The sequence below is a fragment of the Diorhabda sublineata genome, chromosome 3 (assembly GCF_026230105.1).
Source record: "Diorhabda sublineata isolate icDioSubl1.1 chromosome 3, icDioSubl1.1, whole genome shotgun sequence".
NCBI lineage: Eukaryota > Metazoa > Arthropoda > Insecta > Coleoptera > Chrysomelidae > Diorhabda > Diorhabda sublineata.
Window position 1 is genome coordinate 24,947,599 of NC_079476.1, and position 24,626 is coordinate 24,972,224.

Here is a 24,626-nt window from a genome sequence, read left to right on the forward strand (position 1 = left end):
ACTGAAATGGGACGGGGCTCGTAAATCAATCAAACAATCGCGAGTAGTGAAGATAATGAATTTAGAACTTCGCTATCTTAACCTTAAATGCTTAAATATCCTGTACTATTCATAAAATGACTTGCAATTACTTTTCTTTTTACTTCATTTACTTTTATTTTTCCCGTCATTCTCCTCAAGGCCGATGTCATTTTTTACATTATATGTTTTAATTAAGTATAGTTTTAAAGTTGTAGCGCGGTTTTTGTAATGCAAACATGCGGGCACAAACATAATGAAGTGGTCAGGAAGAAGATGTACCACGTGAAGTTTTTTGATACATATCTTTCTTCTTCAAAACCCAGCAGTAACCAACCATCATGGCTGTATCCAATCGTCTTTGGTACCGAATTTCCATTGTTGTTATCTTATGCTGCTCATCAAAAGTTTGTCACTACAGACACAAAACGAATTTTCCTTATTGTAAAATGTGGAAAAGGCGGCATTTTTTTGTGTTTTAAATTTTTGTTTCTTTGGCAAGTAAATTCAACTCCTTAAGACAGGAATCAAGAAATTTAGACTGTTGTTTTGACTTAGCCTACAGTTTTTGTCATACAAAAATAACAATCATCAAAATATGGACTGGACTAGACCAAAGAAAAACCGTCCCTAAATAGTTACCAAACCTAAGGGACATGCCTCAGGATAATGCATCGAAAAAGTTTGACCTCAATACTAAGCTTTAGAAGTGAATGGGATCATATGCCATTAAATGGTAACGGGCGGATCTAAAGCAACAGACAGATCTGGAATGAGATCGTACGGGACCAGAACCAAACACAGAACCAAGACAAATATTTTTCAAACAGAAATCTATATAATTGAGAAATGTGTCCAGTTCAATCTAGAGACTCAAACAACCATTTGAGCTTTTTTTGCACAGAGGACGAAATCTTTATTTACATTCTCTTGAAATGTGAAACTCCAGAGCACTACACCTGGTGGTGTATGAAATAAAAGACGAAGATCTTTGGCAGCTACAGCTATCCCACATTCTTGACTTTTTAAAACGAGTGGGATAAACAAATCAGCTGCAAACACTGAGTTCCCCAGGATAGCACCAAGAAAGGCGGACACATAGATTCTCCGAGTCGTAGTGTATATGATTTGGTGGGTTCTTACATTGCCAGAACTTGAAAAGATATACTTCTTTTCTTCACTTTCATTTGTCTAAACAATGACACAGTACGAGTGGAGGACCCACTGTTTGTCTTGATTTCTGTTTACACCAAAGTACATTTATAACATTTTCAGAAATAGTTTTGGCTTGTGACTTCACCATAAATTCTCCACTAATATAACAAAACTCGTCAGAAGAAATTCAGCACCTGCTGTCGTTTTTCTATAGTCTTTTTTTATGTAAGAGTCATAAAACCAAATTTGTTATGCAAAACTTGCATTGAAAACCCAGTGGAAAAGCCGAAAAATCGTCCTTCTACAGTTGATGAAAAGACATTAATATTTTCAGACAAACATCTGTAGAACCAGGAAATTATTTGAAAGAAAGACTTTGAAGGAAAGTATACGCGTTCTTTTTTAAAAATGAATTTCTGACAGTAGGCAAAGTAATAAGGATTACCCAGAGTCGAAATGCACTATGGAAACTGTATAATAATTATGGCCCTAATCACTATTCTAAACCATTTTTGAATCGCCCTCGTGAAAATTCGAGTATATCCATCACAAAACCATCTGAATATCATAACAGTAAATGTAGCATTAAATCAGATCATCGACTCGGTTCCAAGAGAAAGCACCACATAGAAATTCATGACAATGAAAACTAACGTTTCATCGGGTTATTTACCAGATTAATTTAGCAGGAAACGGCCATTAACCTATTTTGTAATAACAAATAATAGTTTATTGTTGTTGTGTGCGCTTCGGTTTCGATAGACGGAAACCGTCAACTCAATTAATCGACACATATTTATCTTTGTCACTTATGAGTCACAAAGATATGTCTTAATCGTTGGAATAATCGATTAATTTGTTCATAATCGAATTAGTTAATAAGGAATTTAACATAACAGATAATGAAACTGTTTTCGATTTCTTGAATTAGAAGTATGTAAACCTTGAAGTTGGTGAGGGGTGGTTGAGGAGGAGGCCCGGTGCAAAGAACGGCTCATTTTTCTGATTCCAAGAGTATGAGCCATGACAAATTTATTCTTCCCCCAAAAGCTCTGAGCAAACAGGAACAACAGAACCCACTACCCCCAAAGTATCGGTTCCTACCGATGTCGATGTGTTTTTGAAAATGACCGGCTCAAAAAAAGAAGAAGAAAGGCCGAAGCAGTCTAACTAACTCTCCTTCACCAAGTGTTTCTAACCCGGAAGTTCTAGTAAAGCCTATTAAGTAGCCAAAAGTCCATCGAACAACGAGTTGGCTCCAAAAAGCGTAAAACTGCACGCGCTGTAGGACCCGGTGCTAGCTATGCGAAATCAGGAGAAGATCGTATTCTTCAGTTTCTTCCTCTGATCAGGAATCATATCCTAATTCGTCAAAAGTCCAAACTAAAACACCTGGTCGGTTTCTCAAAAAAGAAATCGGTCTTTTGGGGCACGATGAGAGTATCTATGTGATTGACGGACACTATGAACTATTCCTAGGGTGCTTTTAATCAGTCCAAAAGAATCGAGAAGCGTTCTCAATCCTTTTATGGTGATTTTTTGATGAGGTGTTTGTTACAGTTTTTCGTGATTTCCACTTTATATTTGATGGTAATAAGAAGCCCTTACGTCTTCAGGTAAGAAGGTTGCTGTCCTTGCGTTTAAAGGTGATTTTCTCTAGTAATAATTTTGGGATATAAACCAATGAGCATGTTCCGAATGAAATAAAAGTCGTTTATAGAATAGAAGGCACTTTCTAGTAAACATGTCTTCAAAATTATTGCGAGATGCGGAAAATAGATATAGATTTGATCTTCAATGGAAAGTGATTGTTCACTTTTTCGCATTGTACAGTATTGAGCCCATAACTAACTCTAAACGTAGAGTAGGTAGATGAATAATCCGCGTTTTTAAGTGGATAGCTGTGAAATGATTGTGCGTGCTTACGAATTAAGCAAACGGAACGAATATTACATTTAGGCCCTTTTCACACGTACGCGATTTTCGATTTTTATGCCCATTATGTCACGAATCCTCTTCAATTTATGCGGTTCTTTTTCTGTTTCTACTTGCAACAAACGTTCATTTCATTACCAATTTATTGTCAATTGGTTTTTTCTAGTAACTTATGAAAGGAACTTGTTATAATATGATGAATCATTCAGTATTATGTTAATAAATATAAAGGTATTAGTAAACAGGTGTTGTTTATTCTAAAATAAATATTTTCGAGAATGGATACCATCATGATTAAGCGAATGAAAATGTTAAAATGTATCATCGATATATATGAACAAATAAATTATTGCTTGTATCTTTTCAAAAAATACGTAAGCTGGTACAACTTTTTTTTGAATTTCGTGTGAAGTTTAAGCGCCATATATCAATTAATGAGTGTTTGTTTACGATGCATCTCGTAATATTGAATATGGAAAAAGGTTCAACTCGAAATTTTATGTTTCTAATAGAATTGCAGCTATGAAATCGTTGGTAATGTTGCGGAAGTAATTTGAGGAGTGATCTTCGAGGAAATGGTTCTCTAAAATCGACCTACAGATAGCAGAGGTCTTCAACATATTTTGATGAATATTTTGGGTAGGACTGTACCCAAAACTCGCTCTTTAAACCTCTTGAGAATAGTTGTTTCTATTACATTAGTGTAGTTAATCATGAATTTGTTCCAAGATGATCAAAGGATCAATGAGGACGAGTCCATTGATCGTTTTGAGGCATCTACATGAAGCAATTCATCGTAACCGACTGAATTTATGAACAAATAATTCATGTACGAGGATGGTTCCTGAAGTACCTGTCCCAACAAAGAGAACACACACTTAATCGCCAGTTCGAATTGGTTGACCAGCCACCGTATTCACTGAAACCGACCCCCAGCGACTTTTTTTGTTTTCTAACTTGCAGGAGAGAGATTTTCAATAGACGGAGACGTTATCGCAACAACGTAAATCCTAAATTTTAGCGATTTTAGAGATTAGATCATCGCTAGACTAAGCGAGGTTATAGTAAAATTGTTGGGGACGATATTTCCTGAAAATATTTAAACATGACTTGACTAAAGGAGGATTAAATGAAATTATTAAAAATACAGTCGACGTAACAGTTGCTAAACGTATTTACGAATATAATAAATGGTGTATTTGAACTTGGTTATAAAAATGTGTTTACATATAGATAAAGATTGTCTAAAGGTTTTTGAAAACAAGCATAAATTTTAATCAAAGTAATAAAGTTCCTACCAGGTCACTCGACAAAAATAATAATCTTTGTAAATACTGATAAGTTGCTCGAGAAATGTGACGAGATTAAACATTAAGATTTTGAATGATGTTTTGAAAGATCCAATAGTAAAATATTAAAAACAAACTTATCAAATCAAGCGAAAAATGCCGCATTTGGTTAAAAAGATTGTGTTGTTTCATCAAGACAATGCATCACCTCACAGATCCGTCATTGAAACGAATTAATAGATTAAAGTTGAATTGCTACCCTATTCGCCAGATTTAACACTCTCGGATTATTTTCTGTATCGAGACTTGAAAAAATTTCTCATTGGTCAAAGATTTTTCAAGAGTTAAAGGCTATTTTGAAGATCTTGACGATTCTTATTATAAAAAGTGGTCCAGGTAACCAGGGGAGAATATCTACGGTGATTTAAGAAAATTTCCATCGATGGATCTTCACATTTGGTAAAAGTTTTGGGTAAGCGGTTGAAAAAATGTTTAGAATGATCCACGTTAAAAAAGTTTGAGAACCTCTGATCTAATTCAGTTGTTTGCAATAAAAACATTTCCGCGAATTATTTTTTTTGTAATAACTATTGAAAACAAAGTTAGAAGGAAACAAAACAAATATTGTGGTGGGTAATCAATTTTCTGTAAACGAATAATGATTAATATTGATAAAAAAAATTTCCAAATGCACACTTCTCATCATATGACAAAATTTAATTGGTTTTCCATCAATTTTTGAATCTGCATTAGCAAGAAGGAAATACTAAAAGACAAACCCTTATTTATAAAATCTTCAATACATCCTCGTAATAAAAAAAAACACTATTATCACCAAATAGGGAAAAAAAACACTTCATCAACAGGACAGCAAAAAAAAGACACAAAACGTATTGGACCCGTTAAATAAACACGCCTCTGCACCAGCACCGCGACGAACTGTCAACACAGAATCCGGCAACCGACAACAGCAGAAAAATTAATCGAGGTGGTTCGCGTTCTGCTGTTGCTGCTTCGCCTTCGCGTCAATCGAGCTAAAACAAGAATGTATGTGCGTACACCTTCAGTATAGAATAGACGCACGGGGTGTGTTTTATGGTACGGCGTTGCCACGTTCAAAACCCATTTATAATGTTAAATATCACTTGAAAATTTTTAATAATGAACTATGATATCAATTTTTTTATTTCAATTCATCTACAACTCCTACATTTTGGAAGATTTTTGAATTATTATTTTCACTGTTCTAGAAATTATTCTCTTATCCAAATTAAAATATAAATAACAATTGTTTCAATTTTGAGACATTTACGTACCTCAAAAGTGTGTCACGAGATAATGGATTCACCCACAGGCAAACAAACAACAAAGCAAAGTGAAAAACAGTATTTAATAATTACTTGTTTCAAAAGCATATTTTTTATAAACGTTTTTTTACTCCACCATTTCTAGATTGGGTAATTTTAACAAAATAATACGAAAATAATGAAGTCTCGTTTAAAACGCTGTCACTTGGTTAGAATTATCTTCTTTTTTTTATAAATCAATAAATTGTAATTCAACATAGACAAATTAAAAATGTGGAGGTATCTTCAACAGGTTCTATTATTTACTTCGATATTAAAATTACCTCTAAGAATAAAATGTTATCAAACGAATTTTTTTTTCGAGCTAATCACCACGATATAAATACAGATCCATATTTAAACTACTGATTTTTATACACATTTCAAGAAATACTGTAACTTACATTGTTTTACTACAAAATAAATTTGACAACACCGCTTGTTGTTACGGTAATTGCGCGTTCGTGAGAAACCTAGCAACTACATCACGAAACGATACCGACAAGAAGCATCTTCGTTGTGGTCAACTTCGAAATTTTAATTCGAGTGGAAAATGTACAGAATCAGTTGAGGAGGTTGTTTAAGATCGAGTTAATCGTGGAATGTTTACGTGAAATAATTATTCATCTACGAAAACGATGAAATCGTAAATACAAGGTTTATGAAAATCAAGTATCCTATAAGATATTTTTCGATTTGATGAGATGGGTCAAAGTAAGGTCAAGATTGAAAATGTGAGATTAAGGTTTTATAGCACAAGAATTTATACTACAGAAAAGTACGAGGTCGCACAGGGAAAGTTTATCAATATAAAAATAAACAAGAGCGTAAAATTTCTTTTTTCTCGAATTTAAGTAGATAAAAAATTATTTTTTTTAAATTACGTGGGATCACAAACGCTTAACAAACGAAATTTTTAAACATTCCCGTAGATTATAGGAGGATAAAATTAACAATACACATTTTGTTTATTTAAGTGCAGGGTTGCCAATTTCACTCTCTTATAATGGAATTTACATAATTTCAAGTATCTATATTCACTTTATAAGAACAAATAAATAAATTGTCCGTCGATATTTTTTGTCACGTTTCAATATTTGTTTTGGACACGTTCTAAAAATTCTCTACAAGGCAACAAATTCTCATTTCTGTAAGGAAAAAACGACACACATATAACGGTTTGAAAAAATGTGTCAACATTTATGGTTGGTGTGAGAAACGCCACGTTATTTGACATAAAAAACCGTGAAATTATTTGAGCATATTTAGGCCAGTACTTACTATGCTTATATTAATAAAGTTACATCAGTATTCTCGTCAATGGAAACTATATGAATTGATGCTATACCGATGGCTTTTTATTCCCAACAAGGAAATATACAGGACGTCGTACACAAAAACCAACAGAAATATGAACGATAACTTTAAACTATTTATTTTCTTTTTTGATTTTTATATTTTCATAATTAATTGTTAGTTATACTGTTTTATTAACGCAGTTTAAATTTCCAAGATGACTCTTCAAACTATTTTCAAATTATTGGGATGTTTGTCCTACAATCAGCATAACAATCATTATATTTGCTTTCTTCTTATTCACGTTGTTTAGTATTTGTTTGGCAGCCATCAATAGTAAATCAATATGAAGTTTGGAGGCCCAAATTTCGGAAAAAATTGAAGAGAGGAATGTAATTTGGGGTATCTAGCCTAGCCTGATAGCGGGGATAAAACTAAGATGGCTTGGTCACGTCGTACGGATGCCGGAAGGTCGAGGAGTCTAACTTTTTGCATTCCGGCAAAATCCGCTGACTACCACGACGACCACGCATAGCAGGACTACGTAGAAAAGGACCTAAAAGAAATAGTCGTCTGGAACTGGCGGAGAAAAGTACACATCGAGAGGAATGGAGTTCAAGGTTCTTTAAGGACTTTAGCGCTAGTTGGTATAATTTATTTATTTATTATTATCAACCAAAACTTGGGTAAATTGTGATATTAGGCTCTGTTGACTCAAAAGATTGCCGATCTCTGTGTTAGGTCATTTAAGCAAAAATATTCTCATATCATGGATTTTTAGGGACATTTGATTCTTATACTTTTTTTACTCTTGTTATTTTTCATGAAACGCTGTCATTTCCAAGGAAAAGTTAAATATGCAAAGATATGTTTTCAAATGGCATTTAAAATTTTACGAAAATTCTCTTTCTCCGAAAATTCGAGCCGACTCTAGTGATGACCATTTTTTATTACGTTGCAACTGTTTGTAATGGGATTCCACAATTCTTCTCGAGAATCAACTAAAGAATAAACAGACTCCCCTAAAGAAAATAATCACATTTGATGTCGAAATTTTTTTAGCTTTAAATGAACGTTGTTTTTTTTTTCTATTTTTTAATTGTGTTGATTAATTTTCTTTCATTTCTATGCATTTCAATTTCTAATCATCAGACGTTCTTAAAACTTTATTTTTTAAAATCGACGTTATGGAATTTTTCAAGGTCGAAACATAACGAGAAGATGTTCATACATATTTTTTTCAAATATGTATATACGATCTCGGTTAAATTTGAAATACACGACACGTGGTTATATGAAATAACGAGACTAGCGCCGCTACAGCGTCTGTAGACAAATCAGTATAGCTGTTACCTTCGTATTTATATGGGTTGTTTTTTTGTGGTGCCTACAATCCTCACATTCGAACAACAACAACAAGCTCGTGAAAATTTCTGTATGTACACTTTGAATGAGATTGGATAATGAATCTTGCACCGTGCGACTTCTATGTCTTTTCTGAGGTCAAATCTGCATTTAAAAGAACAATATTTGAGTCTATTGAATGATTTGACAGAAAAGGATTCCTGTACTGTTTGGAACAATGGAAAATTAGTATATATAAGGTGATTTTATATTATCAGTTTTGATATTTAATAACTATACCTCGTAAAATATTTATATTTTTTGCATAATATGAACGACACCTTTGAAATCTTCAGTTTCCTTTTTGATTTTTATATTTTCATACTTAATTGTTAGTTATACTGTTTTATATTGTTTTGTTAACGCAGATGACTCTTGAAACTATTTTTAAATTATTAGGATGTCTGCCCTGTTATCAGCATAGCAATCACTATATTTTCTTTGTTCTTACTCACGTTGTTTTCAGTGAATTTGTAAAAATGGAAAAAATTGATCATCCAATATAAAAACTGAATTAGATTCTACTCGGGTCGACTCCAGAAATGTTGAACAAAATTCACTGGATGATCGTCTACTGAAAGTGCGCGAGCAAGCAGACATAGTAGACATTCCAAAAAGTGAGGTACATCGAAAATTTGGACATAAGAAAGCTGTGCACAAACCAGCATCGTGAAGATGTTGCGATCGACTGTTTTGGAATGTTTCAAAGAAATAAAGCCGAATTTTTGTACCGTTTCATAACCATGGATGAAACTACAAAGAGACTCTAATAAAAAAATGAAAATGTTATTGTTTATTGAAAACTATTCAGACCATCCTCGTAAATTAAACCCAATTTTGCTAAAAATAAATTACTTACATTGTAAATAATTCCTGTTCTTGTTAATTCTCATTTTAAACAATATTTTTTCAGATTTAATTATAACTTGATGTTTGCTTTAAGATTGTTATGATGGAAAATTATCTTGTGAGTTGTTTGAACCTTATTTAGCTTGACTTTTGTAACAAAAAAAGTTATTTTCATGCAACTGCTATCGATTCGTATTTATTAATAGACCATAATACACGGTGGTATTGAAAAAATTATAGTTTGATTATACTTCACGTGTCCGCAGCTTTTTATTTTGAGCTTGAAAAGAACCAATCCTCTTAAATTAGTAAAGAGGAGCACAGGTATGAAAATTATTGGTAATTGATTTAAAAATTACAGTACTGAATGTTTTTATTATTTATTTCATCATCTTTTCCAAATTCGTTTGGGACAGCGAGTTAAGCAAGAAACATAAAGTTACCCTACCATGGATTCAGGAACACACCTTCACGAAACCTGAACAGTTATGTGGTATCAGCTACCGAGCAATGGAAAAGATGGTAGATAGGAGCAAAACCAATTGTTGGGAGACTGTAACCATCAATCTGAATAAGAAAAATCTACGAATTCTAACAGGAATCCTATTGAAGTACTGTCATCTGAAGACGTTAAGACTTACCAGATAATGCGGCGTGCAGATTTCGTTGCTCAGAAGACGAAGCCTCTATCCACATTATCTGTGAAACATTAAGAAACTCCAGAGCATTACACCTGGGTGCGTATGAAATATAAGACCAAGATCTCTGGCAATTGAAGACATCTCACATTTTAGACTTTTTAAAAGGAGTGGGATTAACAAATCAGCTGTAAAACTCGTTTCTCCAGTATCACAGCAAGAAAGGGGGACTCAATGGATGATCCTCTGATCTTTATCTAGAATCTTAACGTGAGATTTATTTTTGCGGATGTATATACAAGTTTCAATGAGGAAAAGAGAATATATTGTATTCAAATAGACGTTTTCTAAAACCGAAAGCTCAAAACGGACATTTATTCCTTAAAAAAAAAGTATTCTTAAAACATCCCCTCCTAGATTTTCGAAAACTCGACATATAGTGCCCATTTCTTGACAAATGTTCACCTTTCATTGTAGTACTATTTTGATTTGACAAAACCCTATAAAAAATCAGTTAGAAATAGATCTGGGCTACAGAGAGGCGATGGAGTACCTCCTTCTTCATGTTGATGATGTACACTACCACTACCACTACCTGCTGTTTTGTTTATGATTCTCTAACTGTGTTTATGATTGTAGTTTAGTCCTAGTTAGCCTTGTGAGACGCAAGAACGTGCTGTGATTTATACTTTTTGGACAAAGACATATTTTTATGAGTTCGTACAGGAATTGTTTTTCTTCTCCCACATTAGTTTGGAACAACTTTACGGATACAAGGTTTCCGTATAATAAATTGGACAATGTAACTGGGTCATCCTGTATATCACAATACATTCTCTATAAGTGAAATCAAAGAAACTGCGCAACATCAACGTGGAATAATTTGATTAAATATTTACATACTTGTAGCATGACTAGATGACGTGTATGTCTCTTAATAAAACGACACGTTTCTACTTCTTCTGTCTCGTATTCAAATCGGAATAGAAACTTTATTGCCGGTTGGAAAATTTTCAAGGACGCCTCTTTTTATGCACATACATAAAATAGGTTTCCGAAGGTATACAGGGGAAATGATAAACGTGTTAAAAGTTGAAGCTAACATATATATAAATTATTCACTCACCGATCGGGAGACATTGAAAGGGATTAAAATTTTTAAAATGAGACCAATTGATACGCACATGTTTCGGTAAATAGCGACACTGATTTAGAAATAACTATCACAACTAATGCTACCCGGGAATAAACAAAAATAACAATAAATTACTATAGATAGGCAATGAAAATATTCCAAGTATAATCATTAATATTTTATTGACAATTACGATAACATAAATTATTTGTCATCTGATTATTTGTAGATTGCATCGAATTTGATTGGTGCCACGAACGATTGAAATATTATATAAACAAAAATCACATCACGTGATAAATATAAATCAAAAATAGTTGATAATTTTCATTGTTCGATAAAAAAACAGTTAATTTAATGTATTATTGCCAAAGATGGATAAAATACCCTGTAGAAAATGAATAGAAGAGATGTTGGTCGCAGTAAGAGCGGCCGTCAGGAATTTCAGGGAACAAAAATTAAAACAAGTGTACAATAATCGAATTTTTCAACAAATTCTGACCGTTTTTCAACTCGTATCTCATTAAATAAGAGGTGGGGGAGAGTAGGAGCCACAAAATATACCCAATAAAGGCCAGGACACACCTATCATACATCCTTCCGATCCTACGGTCTAGAAAGGAAAATGGTACTATAGTTTGTACAGTTCAGACCTTTCCGACACGTGCCCGATACCACTCCTACACGATTGTGTTTAACGGCTGCAGGACGCGTGTTTTTTTTTTTACTAAATTGGTAATAGAGTCGGATAGAAAACCGGAAGAGCTTATTGAAAAAGTGGGGATCTGTATGGATCTACGGATCTTCTTTTGTACCAAAAATCTGCATCTCCCTATGTTATCCATGAGATATCTCCGAGTTTTCTTCATCTTCCTCTTCTAAACAAACTCCCACCATGACTAAATCGCAGTTGCAGAAATTTTGCGTACAGAACTTTTCGCGAGAATGGCGAATGTATCGAGTTGGATCTGGAATAGGAGATGTGAGCTCACCGCGTTCGGATCCCACGCAGATCAGTTCTTTGGAGCAAAATCGGATCGGAGTAGTGTATGTCCCGGTCTTAAGAGTGCAATTACGAGGGAGATTCAACATGTTTCCATTGCATGATGCGATTTTTAAGCTATAACAACTTGCTATATCTGGTTGGTTTAGTCAAATTTAATGAAAATTCTTTATTAGAAAATTCTTGTCTAATCCCTGATATTTCCCAAGCACCCAGACATCTTGATATATAAAAATAACGATTTTCTCAATTTTTATGAAACTAAGTACTTTTTTGGAAAATTAAACCCACCCATAAATTACGTCACACTTTTATTGAATAATCTAATCAAATCAACATTCAATGTTTCAGATAATCAAAAAAACAAACAACTAGTAAAAAATATACCCTCCCGCTTCCTTAACCTTTGACGTTACGTTACTGAGTTGTACTGAAACTTTCTATTTTGAACTTTTGAAAATAACTTTTTGGTACGTCTAATAGTCCGGTTAAATTGGACCAAAAAATAAGAGTGAAGCTGTATAATTTCCCATCAAACTGAAAATCAGTAAAGTTGTTTAAAATACAATTAAAAATAAAATTTGAATGTTCCCCATCATTTGCGTGTATGGAAAAAAATTTTATTCAAGGTCAAATGGCAAAAAAATGAGTTTTTCGCGATTATCAGCAAAACGGTAAGTTTTATCATGAAAATACCTCAGTCGTAAATTGTAGACCGTAAAATTATCTACAAAAAAACGTATTAATACTTTTTTCCTACGAACCACCGTTTCTGAGATATAACGATTCAAAAAGTTGTGAAAGTTATGTTGTCATTTGATAATTTATGACAATTCCAACCAGTCAAAAGAAGTTTTTTATACAAAATTTTATGATCTATAATTTTCGTTTAAAGTATTTTTATGATAAAACTAACCGTTTTGCTGAAAATTGCTAAAAACTCATTTTTTGACCTTTGACCTTGAAAAAAAATTTTTTCCATACACGGAAATGATGGGGAACATTCAAATTCTATGTTCAATTGTATTTTAAACAATTTTACTGATTGTCAGCTTGATGGGAATTTAAGTAAATTCGAATGTCTAAATTGACTGGATTATAATTAGATTGGCCTGTAAAATCGGTCAGTATGAGTCGTTCACTACAATTGTGCGATTCTACCAAAGTGAATCAATTACGTAACTATTAATTTTTTTCACGAAATTAAACAGAACGTAACGAAACGGCATTCGAGAGAATGAATCTAGTTCGAATTTGATAAGATACGAGTTTACTTAGGCAGAAATCCGTTCCAACGTCTCACAGTATGATTATCCTTTTCTTTTCTTCTTCTTGGTTACCACAAAAAGATGACTCATTTTATAATATAAACTCGAAAAACAAATTAAGAAATTTGAATCAGTTCCGTTGATTTAGAAAGTATAAATACGCATATATACGAGGGCGAATCGAAAACACGATGTCGTTTATATTTTCAGATGATTGGGCAGGCTGTAACATAAATTTTGCAATTTACCGACAAACTACAGCAACATCCACACCTAGTTGTTTTGTTTTACAAACCTATCGAGTCGTATTAGTGGTATTTTTTGTCGAAACTGTACTCTACTAAAATGTATCAACAACAGAATTATCGCACAAGGGGTGAAAAATTACGGAAAAAATGGTGTGAAGTAATAAAAGGGGGCAGGACTACTGTTTTATCAAGTACAAGTATCGATTTTGTTGTCATGATCATGTAGAGGTAAGTGGTTTCATTTTTTTCAATATCAAATTCAAAACTTAAAACTTACGATACATGGTAGGTTAATTGCATAAATATATAAATTGATAATAATTTGTGATGTGACATTTTCAGATTTTCTCTTTGAGAAAATTTTGGTTGCTTATCAAAACCTCCTTTTAACAATAAACTGTTCCAATATCAACATATCTTGACGACCACTAGATGTTAATTACTAAAATGCACAAATATCTGTTGAAGAGATACAAACTAGTTATGAACTAATTGTGCCGCCCTCGTAAATACTTTTTGATCTCTAACGTACTTCAAACTTCTTTAAATCAAACTAACGGTAAACGGAACATAAAATTTACGGAAATACCAGAATGTTACGTGTCCTCGTACTATTCAAAACTTTTTGTGGAAAATCCGATATGAAAATAGTGAACTCGTAGTTGGCAAGTGTTCAATCTTATTATACACAATTTTATATCTATAGAACAGTTTCAAATCCATCAGTTATGCAACCAACATCACTAGTATGCTTTAGACGTAGTTTTAATAAAAAAATACAAATATCTTTGAAAAATAATATTATAATTAATTTAGAACATTTCGTTTATTATTTTTACACCCCTCATATTTTCTATATTCACTACATAATAAATAAAATATAAATAAAAAAAAATCAAATGAAGATATAAAACGAAATATAATGCATGTATATATTATGCAACCAGTTAAACATTGCTGTATATTACTGGTTATCTACATTCAACGCCAGTTCGGACTACATAATATTCATTCTGGGATGAGGTAACCTAAATGAACTTCTGTTATCTAAAGTGTTTTGTTTATATTTTTCATTCGTTTTATACTGTTTATATTTTGAATCGAATCACATATTCTGATGGAATTCTACTTGGAAGGTCATACAGAGCAGCTGCTAAACACTCTAAACACGTGACTGCGAGAATTAGTGTTAAATTCCAATATTTATAAAATATAATTAGTCCGGAGCAATCGGCGCAACAGTACCGAAAATTATTCCACCTCGATCTTATTCAAATTGCCCTAATGATGATATAAATAAAAAAGGGTCTATGACTTTTCACGATAATTATTTGGGATATGAATTTTGAAAGATTCGAAAAATCTCGAATTTAGTTACTTTTGACCTATGAAAAATATATTTAAAAAAAAAATAAAACTCAAATAATATTTTTTTTCAATTCTTCATACAATAGTTAATATTATTACTGATGAGAATTTTAAAAAAATTTTGGTTTTATACTTGTTTTTATTTTTGCGCGCTCTTAAGTATAGCCGTCTCTCTCTGACTCATGCGCTGCATCGGTCTCTCTGTGTCCTGAATCATTATTTATAATTTATCTTAAAAACTAACAACTTTTTCAAAATTGTTATAGAGAGCAATGTTATTAATAATTAAATTATCTATAATTTGTTTCTAACAAGTTTTTTTCTGGAATCAGTTTTACAAAAGTTATTTAAGCATGTATCGCAACGTGCCCAAATTCGAGATTTTTCGAATTTTAAAAATTCATATCTCTAAAAATATTAACTTTATCGTAAAAAGTCATCAGGCCTTTGTTATTTGCATTTCAATAAAGAGCATAAAAAAATTGTTCGGTTTGAAAATAACAATTCGTTGTAATTGTTTAAACAATTTCGGTTTAAACAATATAGAACGGGGTTGCTCCATGGCAACATGCAATTATATCATCCGTAGGGAAATTTGAAGAAAAAAATAGAGGTGGAATAGTTTTCGGTACTCATGCGCAAATTCCTCCTGGTCTAAATTGATTATTGGAATATACGAGGAAGGTTCAAAATATGCACATAATGTTTTTATAATAATCAAATAAAAAAAAAATTACCGTTATAAAGCACTTTCACCTACAGGACATGATATTAACCGTTATAAAAATGTTTTAATGTTTATAAGTAATATAGTATAACATTAATTACTTAGTTACGATGTACGTTAATTTTTATTTTCCAAAACTAAATTTTCTAGTGTTATGTGGTAATAATCGACAAAAAGGGAATTTTATTACTTTACCACGGTAAAAAAAGACTTTATGGTACTAGTGTGGAAAAAATACTCCACTTAAGGGACAACTATAAGTAGGGCTTCGTCTAAAAGTAGGTTAGAAGAAGATGTCCTACTTCTACTACTGATTTGACCAAAAAAAGAAAAAATAACGTGTCAGTCATAAAAATAGATTGATATGTAATGTTAAGAATACATATGGAGAGGCTAACCACCCCTTATGGGGCTGCGTCTCATTAGAGCATGGTAGGGTGGATCGAGGTTAGGTTGATTTCAATAAAAAACAAACGATATAACAAATAGAAACGTCACAGCATTTTTCTTAATTAAAGACAAGCGACAATATGCCGAAAAAGTTCTAAAAATCTACTTATCTATTTAAAAATTTCACTTTCAAAATGGCTACTGAAATTGATCCAGTTTTATCAATATTTTATTGAAATTTTCCTCATTTTTAAAAATTATTTACTCTTATTTAAAATAATTATATGTTCACAGTAAAAAGTACATAAAAATACTTTTTTAATTATATTCGATAAAAATTAACTATAGTTAAAAACTCGTCTACTGACATAGACCGTGAATTCGGTCCTGTTATATTAAATAGAATGTAATAGAATCTAAAGGCGGATGCAATTCATATTTACATTATATACGAAGACAATTTTTTTATATTGTTCTTACAACCTGCTCACAATATGTTGTGGTCAATTTCTATACTCGTTTACCACAAATTAAGCATTTCGAACATTCTAGATATGATTATAGTGTATATAAACGAGTCTCTAACAGTCGTACTAATCAGTTAATAATCATATTTCGTCGTGAACACATCGGAATATCAAAAATTAAAACAAATGATGAATTTAAATAAATAAGTGTTTAGTAATAAGTGCACAGTTAAGTTTACTAGATAATTTAGTAGATAGTGATTAGCTTAGTGCATAAATAATCAATTTATTTTTAAATACATAAGAAAAAAATTAACATTTTTAGGTCCAACTAAATTGTAAATATACCTGAAGTCAAATTTCACTATTTTGGAATTTCTTATGGGAAAAAATGTACTATCTAAAAAAATGTATTTTGAAAATTTATATTTCTGAAAAGAAAGCTCCTTTTTGGACACCTGTTTTTTATGATTCATTATAATGGACTGAACAGTTCAAAACATTAAATTATATGTAAAAATTGGCCCTTTTATTAAGGACTAATTGCACTACAATAATTTCATAAATGTGTACAATAATTCTTCCCAGGTTCACCAGGAGAGACATCCTTAGAGTCGCTTTTTTGACCCATATATTTTAAATTATGCCATTGCCAAGTTCACCAGATTGACAGGATCTTTGCATTCGAATTTAACCAACAGATAAATACAAAATTTTGTAAAATTGGTGAAGACAGATGATAATGAAGGAATTTCAAAATTTTGGAAGATTATTTTTGATAAGTTCGCGGGTGGACAAAATCTTTTGAATCGAACTTAAATCCTCTTCGAACTATCGCATGAATTCATCAATGAAATCAAATTTTGGTAATGACAGATGACAATACATTAATTTCATAAATTCGTGCCATTATCCTGATCCGTTCACAAGGAAAGCAAGCAACGAAATCCTAAGACTCGCTTCAAAATTCAAAATTTTTATAACTAATTTCATAAATTCGCGCTGTTATCCTTATTAGGAGTGTTTTTGTTTTTTTTTATAATTCCGATTACAATTTTTCGGACATGTCAACCCGAAAACTTCGATTGCCAATAATTAAGTTGAATAAATGAGAAAAATGTTATGATTTTTTTTACAAACTCCATTATTAGTAGCCATTTCGAAATGAAAAACAATTGAAAACAACCACTTACCTTATTAGTTGATGAAGGGGTGTGATAATTACGAGATCGGGTGGATTTATCATCTGATAGGGATTTGACTGGCGTTTTAGTAGTTTGAGGACCCGAAGTACCGATAGTGGGGTCGGCGTTTTTCGTCACCTCCAGACTTTCCGGCACGGTCTGAAGGGTGGAACGCATCGCTGCCGACATCGTCCCCACTAACACTATCGCACTGGCCACTTCACATTACCTGAAACAATTTTTTTTTGAAAAATAAAAACCCTAAGAGGGGCTATTTAAATATAATCAGAAAACAGCTCAGTTAACATTATTGTAGACCTCATGGATCAAATGTCAAAAGGCGAACCCACCGATAAACCCAGAACCCATCTCGGCAGAGATGGATAGAGACACCTGGCATGAGACAAGCAAAGGCACATATAGATGGACCTCTGCATCTCACATCAATTAACTGTTCCAACTAAGACGCCATCTCAACACCATGGGCATCACGGACGATCCGGAGTGCCTTTGGTGCATGAAACAGGCCGAAACCGCAAACCACGTCAACTGTGAGTGTCCAACACTTACACGAGACCGTTTTAAACTCCACAACCTGTCTACAGACATCAAAGGGTTCAAGCCAAAGCGCCTAATCGGCTTGTCAAAGATCAACGGCCTTTGGTAATTTCAAGTGGGGTACTATGAGCCTATATGAAGGCCTATGTGCTCCCATCGGGTCCTTAGTCGCCCACAATGTATCTATGAACTATGAAGGTGAGCAAAGCAAAAGATACAAGTTTGATAAACATTCTTTTGGCTAGAAAAGCACTTATCCAAACTTTGATTCCATTTCTGGGTGGTTTCTTCCGAAAAAACAGCCACTGGCCCATTTTTTGGTCTCATTCTTCGCAAACGTTCTAGTAAGCTCTCGAATAGTGTGTTCATCCACTTTTTTGCACATTTCCATCTATTTCTGAAGTCATTCCTTGTCCTTAATTTCCACTTTTAAACTGTTTTTAAATAGTTCACAGTTAGTATCATGTATAAAACAAAGGTTGGTGTCTTGCCTAGGCTTTCAGAGTGTTTGGTTTCACCGTACACTCCTATTCCAGTTCTGTTTGCTGCTTTTGACCAATCCGTGCATCATTTGACGGCATTTCTGTTCATTTATAATATGAATTGCCTTCTACAGTTTATCATTTGTCAAAGCTAAATTTTTTCGGTATTTCGTCCTGAGGTATGTCCCAGGCAAGGTCGTTTTTAAGGACAGTGATAGCATGGAAAGGTATTAACATTTTTCAAACTTATTTGACCCTTTTTCCAATAAAATTTTATTTCCATAATGTTTCACGAGAAATACCACAAAATCGATTATATGACAGACTGACAAGTCGGTACAAGTTCAAACTTGCTTCAAAACAAGAAGGTATTACACATAAGAATGATAAATTAGAAAAAATATATTTATTCCCAGTTAATACTTTTTGAAGATTGTAAGTTCTCTATTATATGTTATAAAATTAAATTTACGAATTATGATATTATATGACCAATTCACAAATTGTGACATTACATTATGCACATTTACTGTTATGTACCAAACGACGTTTTTTACTCAGATCGTTTAATATAAATATCAGGTAGATACCACACGAAGCGAGAATATTTACATACAAAAATACGAACTCCACGGAATCTCTAATGTACCTTTATTAAATCAGCAAATTAAATGAGTTTCCTCAAAGAAATTTGCCTTTATAGAACTAAAAGTCGTTACTGTTAATCAGAATGATACCTACTATGCAAATTGTTTAAAATAAATTATATATGCATCAAAATATATTTTATTTGAATATATTTGCATCAAATACTTTCTATTACGTATTTTCATTAGAAATTTTGTCGTAAATAAATTCTCACAGTTTTTAATAAACACGTGGGATTCTCAAAACTATCAAATAGAATTAGTTTTATTATATTTCATTCCATTATATAATAATCTAGTTATATAATATGAATAATTTACCGAATGCAACAATAATATACCAAACGACGTTTTTAGAAGTAGTAGGTACCAAGCGCAATGATAATAGTAATTGTTCGATCACTTGTTCAAGGTGTCTTTCACTATGATTGAAGTCAATGACTCATAGATTTGATAATTTACCGTATAATAATAATTATACCGGTGTGTTAACGAGCCAAATTTCAAAACTATTAGGTTATCTGATTTGCTTATTTCTTCATTTTTTTAATTACCTAATTTACAACTTTTTATATATACCAGGGTCACCGTAATTGTTCGCATCCTTTTTTAAACAATTATAAAACCATGGTAAGTCGAAAGTACCACAAGAGACCACTGGACGCAATGTTTTATACCCGTTAAATCGATAAACTTACATTTGAATATACAGAGGAAGAAAAAAAGTGTTCTGGCACTAAAAAAGCCTACGAGAAATGTTTATAGTCGTGGATGCAACGTTGGGAAAATTTTATGTTATGTTATTAGTTTCATAGCAGGACAACCCTTGTATAATAGGGCGGTTTCCCTCGCTAAGGCTATTCAATTATGTCGCGGTAAATGGATGGTGATCCCTTAAATAACATTTTGAGAATTTAATTATCTTAATCGACCTTCTCATAACTATTATTGTTAATGTAAAACTTTTTTGCTTTTGTAGACATTAGTTGGAAACAAAGATAGAAAAATTAATGAGTCAAGGTTTAAAAAATCATGAAAGTTGTTAATACGATTTTTTATTATGATATTAACGTAAAACTGACCTTTAGCCTTAAGCAGAATGAAATCTACTTTCTCGATTTAGTGAAAGAATATCAACCTTCGACGATTTCATAATTTTTTTATTTTGTCTGGTAGACATTGTCGATTTTTATTAGGTCTGGTGAAATATACAAGGCGTACTATAAAAAACAGACAAAATAAATATTTATTCTAAAAGACAGAAAGCCCCACCTTAGTTTAAAAACAACAAACCTCGACAGAAGTCATTTTATAGTATAAAGTTTAAATCAATGTTTTCTAGTTTTCTTAAACTACATTTGTTTTTCCCTTTTTTTAATTGATACCGTTGGCTGCTTATACACCCACATCTCGTCGAAATTTATATCGAACCGTAACGGTGTAATTGGTAAGGTTGTCTATTTGCTTAATTTTCAAAACGAAGATCGGAGGTTCGAAGCCTATCGAACGAAATTTTTGTTTTATATTCTTCGCTGGTCATACGGCGTCGTTTAAACTACTACCCGATACATTACTGTTTATAACGAAGAAGCAGTCTCACTCAAAGTAGAATCTAGTTCAGATTTTATATTGGTAGAGCTAAGGCCTCTAAACGAAGGTGATATCGCTTCTACAGACAGACGGGCGGACAAAAGTAATGACAAGAAGAAAACTGTATCCCAAATATGAAAAATTCATATATTACCTCAATGTTTTAAAATTTAAATTTACTTTGATCAAACGTTTACACAATTAGGTACCGGATTATTGAAAACAAATCTCAACTAGCTCTTAAGATAAATGTAGAAGAGCATTATTGAAACCTATTTAATAGTTTGAAATTCAATTATGGAGCTCAATGTCAATCAACATCGTCGACATCTGAAGTTCTGAGGAGATTAACAGTCCCTAATCCACAAATCAGTTCTAAATCATTTAGTTCCTTGAGATTTGTAAATTATAATTGAGCAAATTTAAGTATTTCCTATTTAATGTCTTAATTAGGGCATTATTGTTTTTTTGTGTTAGATTATTGAGTCAATACTAATTAGTTTTCTCCTACGAAGGTTGCTATTTAAGTTTTAAGATGTGAATATGTATATTGATGATTTTCTACTACTTTCAACGAGGATTAAACCAAAAGCAGTGTACCGATTAACTCATCTCAAGAAGACGAATAATTCTCCACAACAATGCTAGCTCTCGCACATCAAAATCGTTTTCGAACAGTCAAAACATCGAAATAATTGAGATGTCAACGTTTTTCTACACCTGGAGAAGCGATTGACCCGTTCAAATCACAAATTTTGGAAGTACCTCAATAAAAATGGAAAAAATAGTTCGACAATTTATTCAAAAACATGCAAAAGTGTTTTGATATTAATAGAGAATATTTTGGAAAACAATAAATCCATATCCAATTATAAATATTTGATTTTATTTGTCTATATAAAAAGTCAAGTAGCAACCCTCGTATTAATGTTTATATGAGCAAATTTAATAAAAATAACCATATCTTACAAACAAACTGCTGTTTATTGGAGTAAACCAACAGATTATCAAAGCAAATATAGTTATATAGCAATATCAACATAGAATTACGTTTGATTAATACTAATTCTGAACACTTTATTAGAATCAACTTGGATAAATTATATGTGTGTAATAATGTCAGCAATACTAAGAATCTTTAATGGATATAATTGAGGTTTTTCAATTTCTATTTTCTGTCAATGCAAAAAAGATGAATTGACTTACAATATTCCGCTAAATAGATTTTTAAATATTATTGGTATTAACAACAAATATAACGCGAATAGCCATGAAAATTTATCAAATCACATTAAATGTTTATAAATAAAAAGTATTTACATCAATATATATTATTCCTTGACAAAGAAAAGTTGGTTTAGGAATTCAGGACATTGTTCATCGGATATTTTTTGAATAAATTATGCATAAACAATTAAAATCCTCTATGGCAAGAAAGTAATGACCTCCCAGGGACTTCTATCGCCGATGACTCATTTAACGAGATACCTATACACTTGAAAACGAAGAACCTGTCTTTAATAACGCGAACACCTACCATATATTTTTTTAAAAATAATTGCCATCATTTCCGGAATATATATTTATATACCACGGTACTAACTATTGATCTGGTACGACAGGTAAATTGCAATAATAGTTGCAACGTATGAAAAAACCGTACAACAAATTTCTATACATAAATCAAAGTTCTACCTAATAAGGCTAAGTTTCTTCAACCAATATTGGCCTCTAAACGGACGACTTAGCCGAACATTAACACGTTTTTCTCAAAATAATAACAACTTAAGAACATACCATACACAAATATAGAATCTCATGTTTCCACTAAAGCTAATTTTAAGTATTAAATCTATTTTTCTGTATTTAGAGACCAAGTGAAAGCTTTGACAGGGGCACACTTTATGATGAGAAAATGTCACGTTACGATACGTTTTTTCACTTATACCACGAAATAACACAACACTAGATTTTATAAATATTACGACTCACCCATAAAATAATCCTGGTCACTTAAAAATCCTTTAAAATTAACACACACCTCAAAAAAGCATACTTTTAGATTTCTACAAGATGGCTGGGAGACTGAACGTATACAGACCAATCGATCTACGACGTGCTTCAACGAAATCGCCCTAAGAAGCACGTTGACTGCTTCAAAAACGTCAATCGTAGATTACACCAGCTTTCCGTGACGTCGGTGACAAGGTGACTACTTGTACGCATGACCAACCGGACTGTGGATAAGAAACAGTGGCAGCCAAACTTTCCAAATTCTTCCTATTCTATGATTTTTATCGTAGATGCTTATAAAAAAAGCGTAATTTACATTATTGATAAAATACTCTTATCAATTAACAATACGATTTTTTTTAAATGAATCAGCTATGAATATTTTATTAAATATTAATTTATAGAACATCGAATATTTTTTGTTGAACTATTCTGAGTGTAAGGACCTCTCTACATACAAATTTCGTAGTAGCTAGAGTACCGCATAACGGGAATGTACTAATTCTGATATTACATCTGAACAATAAGGTGATTAAATTCTAGACAGAAATATTATTATTTAATCCTATAGTAGTTTGGTAAAAATTTTAATAACTACTAAATTGTCTTATTAATAGTAAACACCATTCACTTTTGGAGAAAACAAGCCGAATACATTTGTCGAATATCTCATTTTATGGTGATAAAAATATTCTTGATACCTAATTTGTTTTCGCGTCAGTTGAATTGTAGACGCAATATTAGAAGGGAATTTTTTTCAAATCGTACAACTTGAATCAATATTGTAATAAAAACGATAAAAAACTTTGTTATGTTATAAATAAGTGACTAATTTATAATTTATCACTCAGTTTTTACTACCTACTCCTTCAAATGAATTTACACAACTTCATTCATTGGAAAATACAATATAGAATAGCTTTATTATATTAGGGATGAGAAGTTTTCAAATTGACATCCTACGTATCAAAATATTGGATGTTTATTTATATACCAACAGCAGCCTCTCCCTGCTATATTTAGAATATTCTAATAAACCCCTCAATTTCCATTTCTCATTGTTTTCACCCCAATTTCATATTGTGTAATGAATGGAATTCCAAATAAATATAACTAGAGCGTACTACCAAAAATGTAAAAGGGGATGTAACTAAGTATTGAAGCAATAATAGAAAATAAGATATCCCAGTTTAAAAACTAATATGAAAATAATTCACAAACATTACTATTTTATGGATCTTCAACTGACATTATTTACACTATTCAGTAGTTATTTCATATTAATTTTGTTCATTAGGCTCAAGTCATAACCTCTTAACTACGAGGTATGCAACTAGCTATACTTCACATTCGTTACAAAGTAGACGTCTACACCTCTGTGGTGTGGATTAGTATCACGTGATATGATTAATATAGCGTAAACGAGGGTGGATTAATAATAAGAAAGTGAACTTCTATAGAAATTCAATGGTTATACACCAATTATTACTTTTTCATGTTTGCGTAGGTATATTCCTTAAAGTATTCACTAACACAAATAACTGGAGTATTAAAATAACAAAAAAGAGATTAGTAATACATATATTATGATATTCATTTTGTAAGTGGTTTTAATA

The 24,626-nt window shown here is 32.0% G+C and overlaps 1 protein-coding gene across 4 annotated transcripts in view; it reads right to left on the minus strand.

The window, feature by feature from the left end:
- Positions 1 to 23,150, minus strand: part of LOC130440927 (MAP/microtubule affinity-regulating kinase 3-like) — an 87,575-nt gene extending 64,425 nt beyond the window's left edge. Inside the window, exons 1-2 of one of the 4 annotated variants that reach the window (XM_056774330.1) lie at positions 22,990 to 23,150; positions 17,730 to 17,949 (exon numbers count right to left, since the gene is read on the minus strand). In XM_056774330.1, coding sequence (XP_056630308.1) covers positions 17,730 to 17,909 — 180 coding nt within the window. In that variant the 5' untranslated portion in view covers positions 17,910 to 17,949; positions 22,990 to 23,150. Of the gene's footprint in view, positions 1 to 5,176; positions 5,446 to 17,729; positions 17,950 to 22,989 lie in introns of those variants that run through there. The other 3 variants (XM_056774305.1, XM_056774327.1, XM_056774328.1) reach the window with 3 other exon arrangements.
- Between the last annotated feature and the right edge of the window lie 1,476 nt (positions 23,151 to 24,626).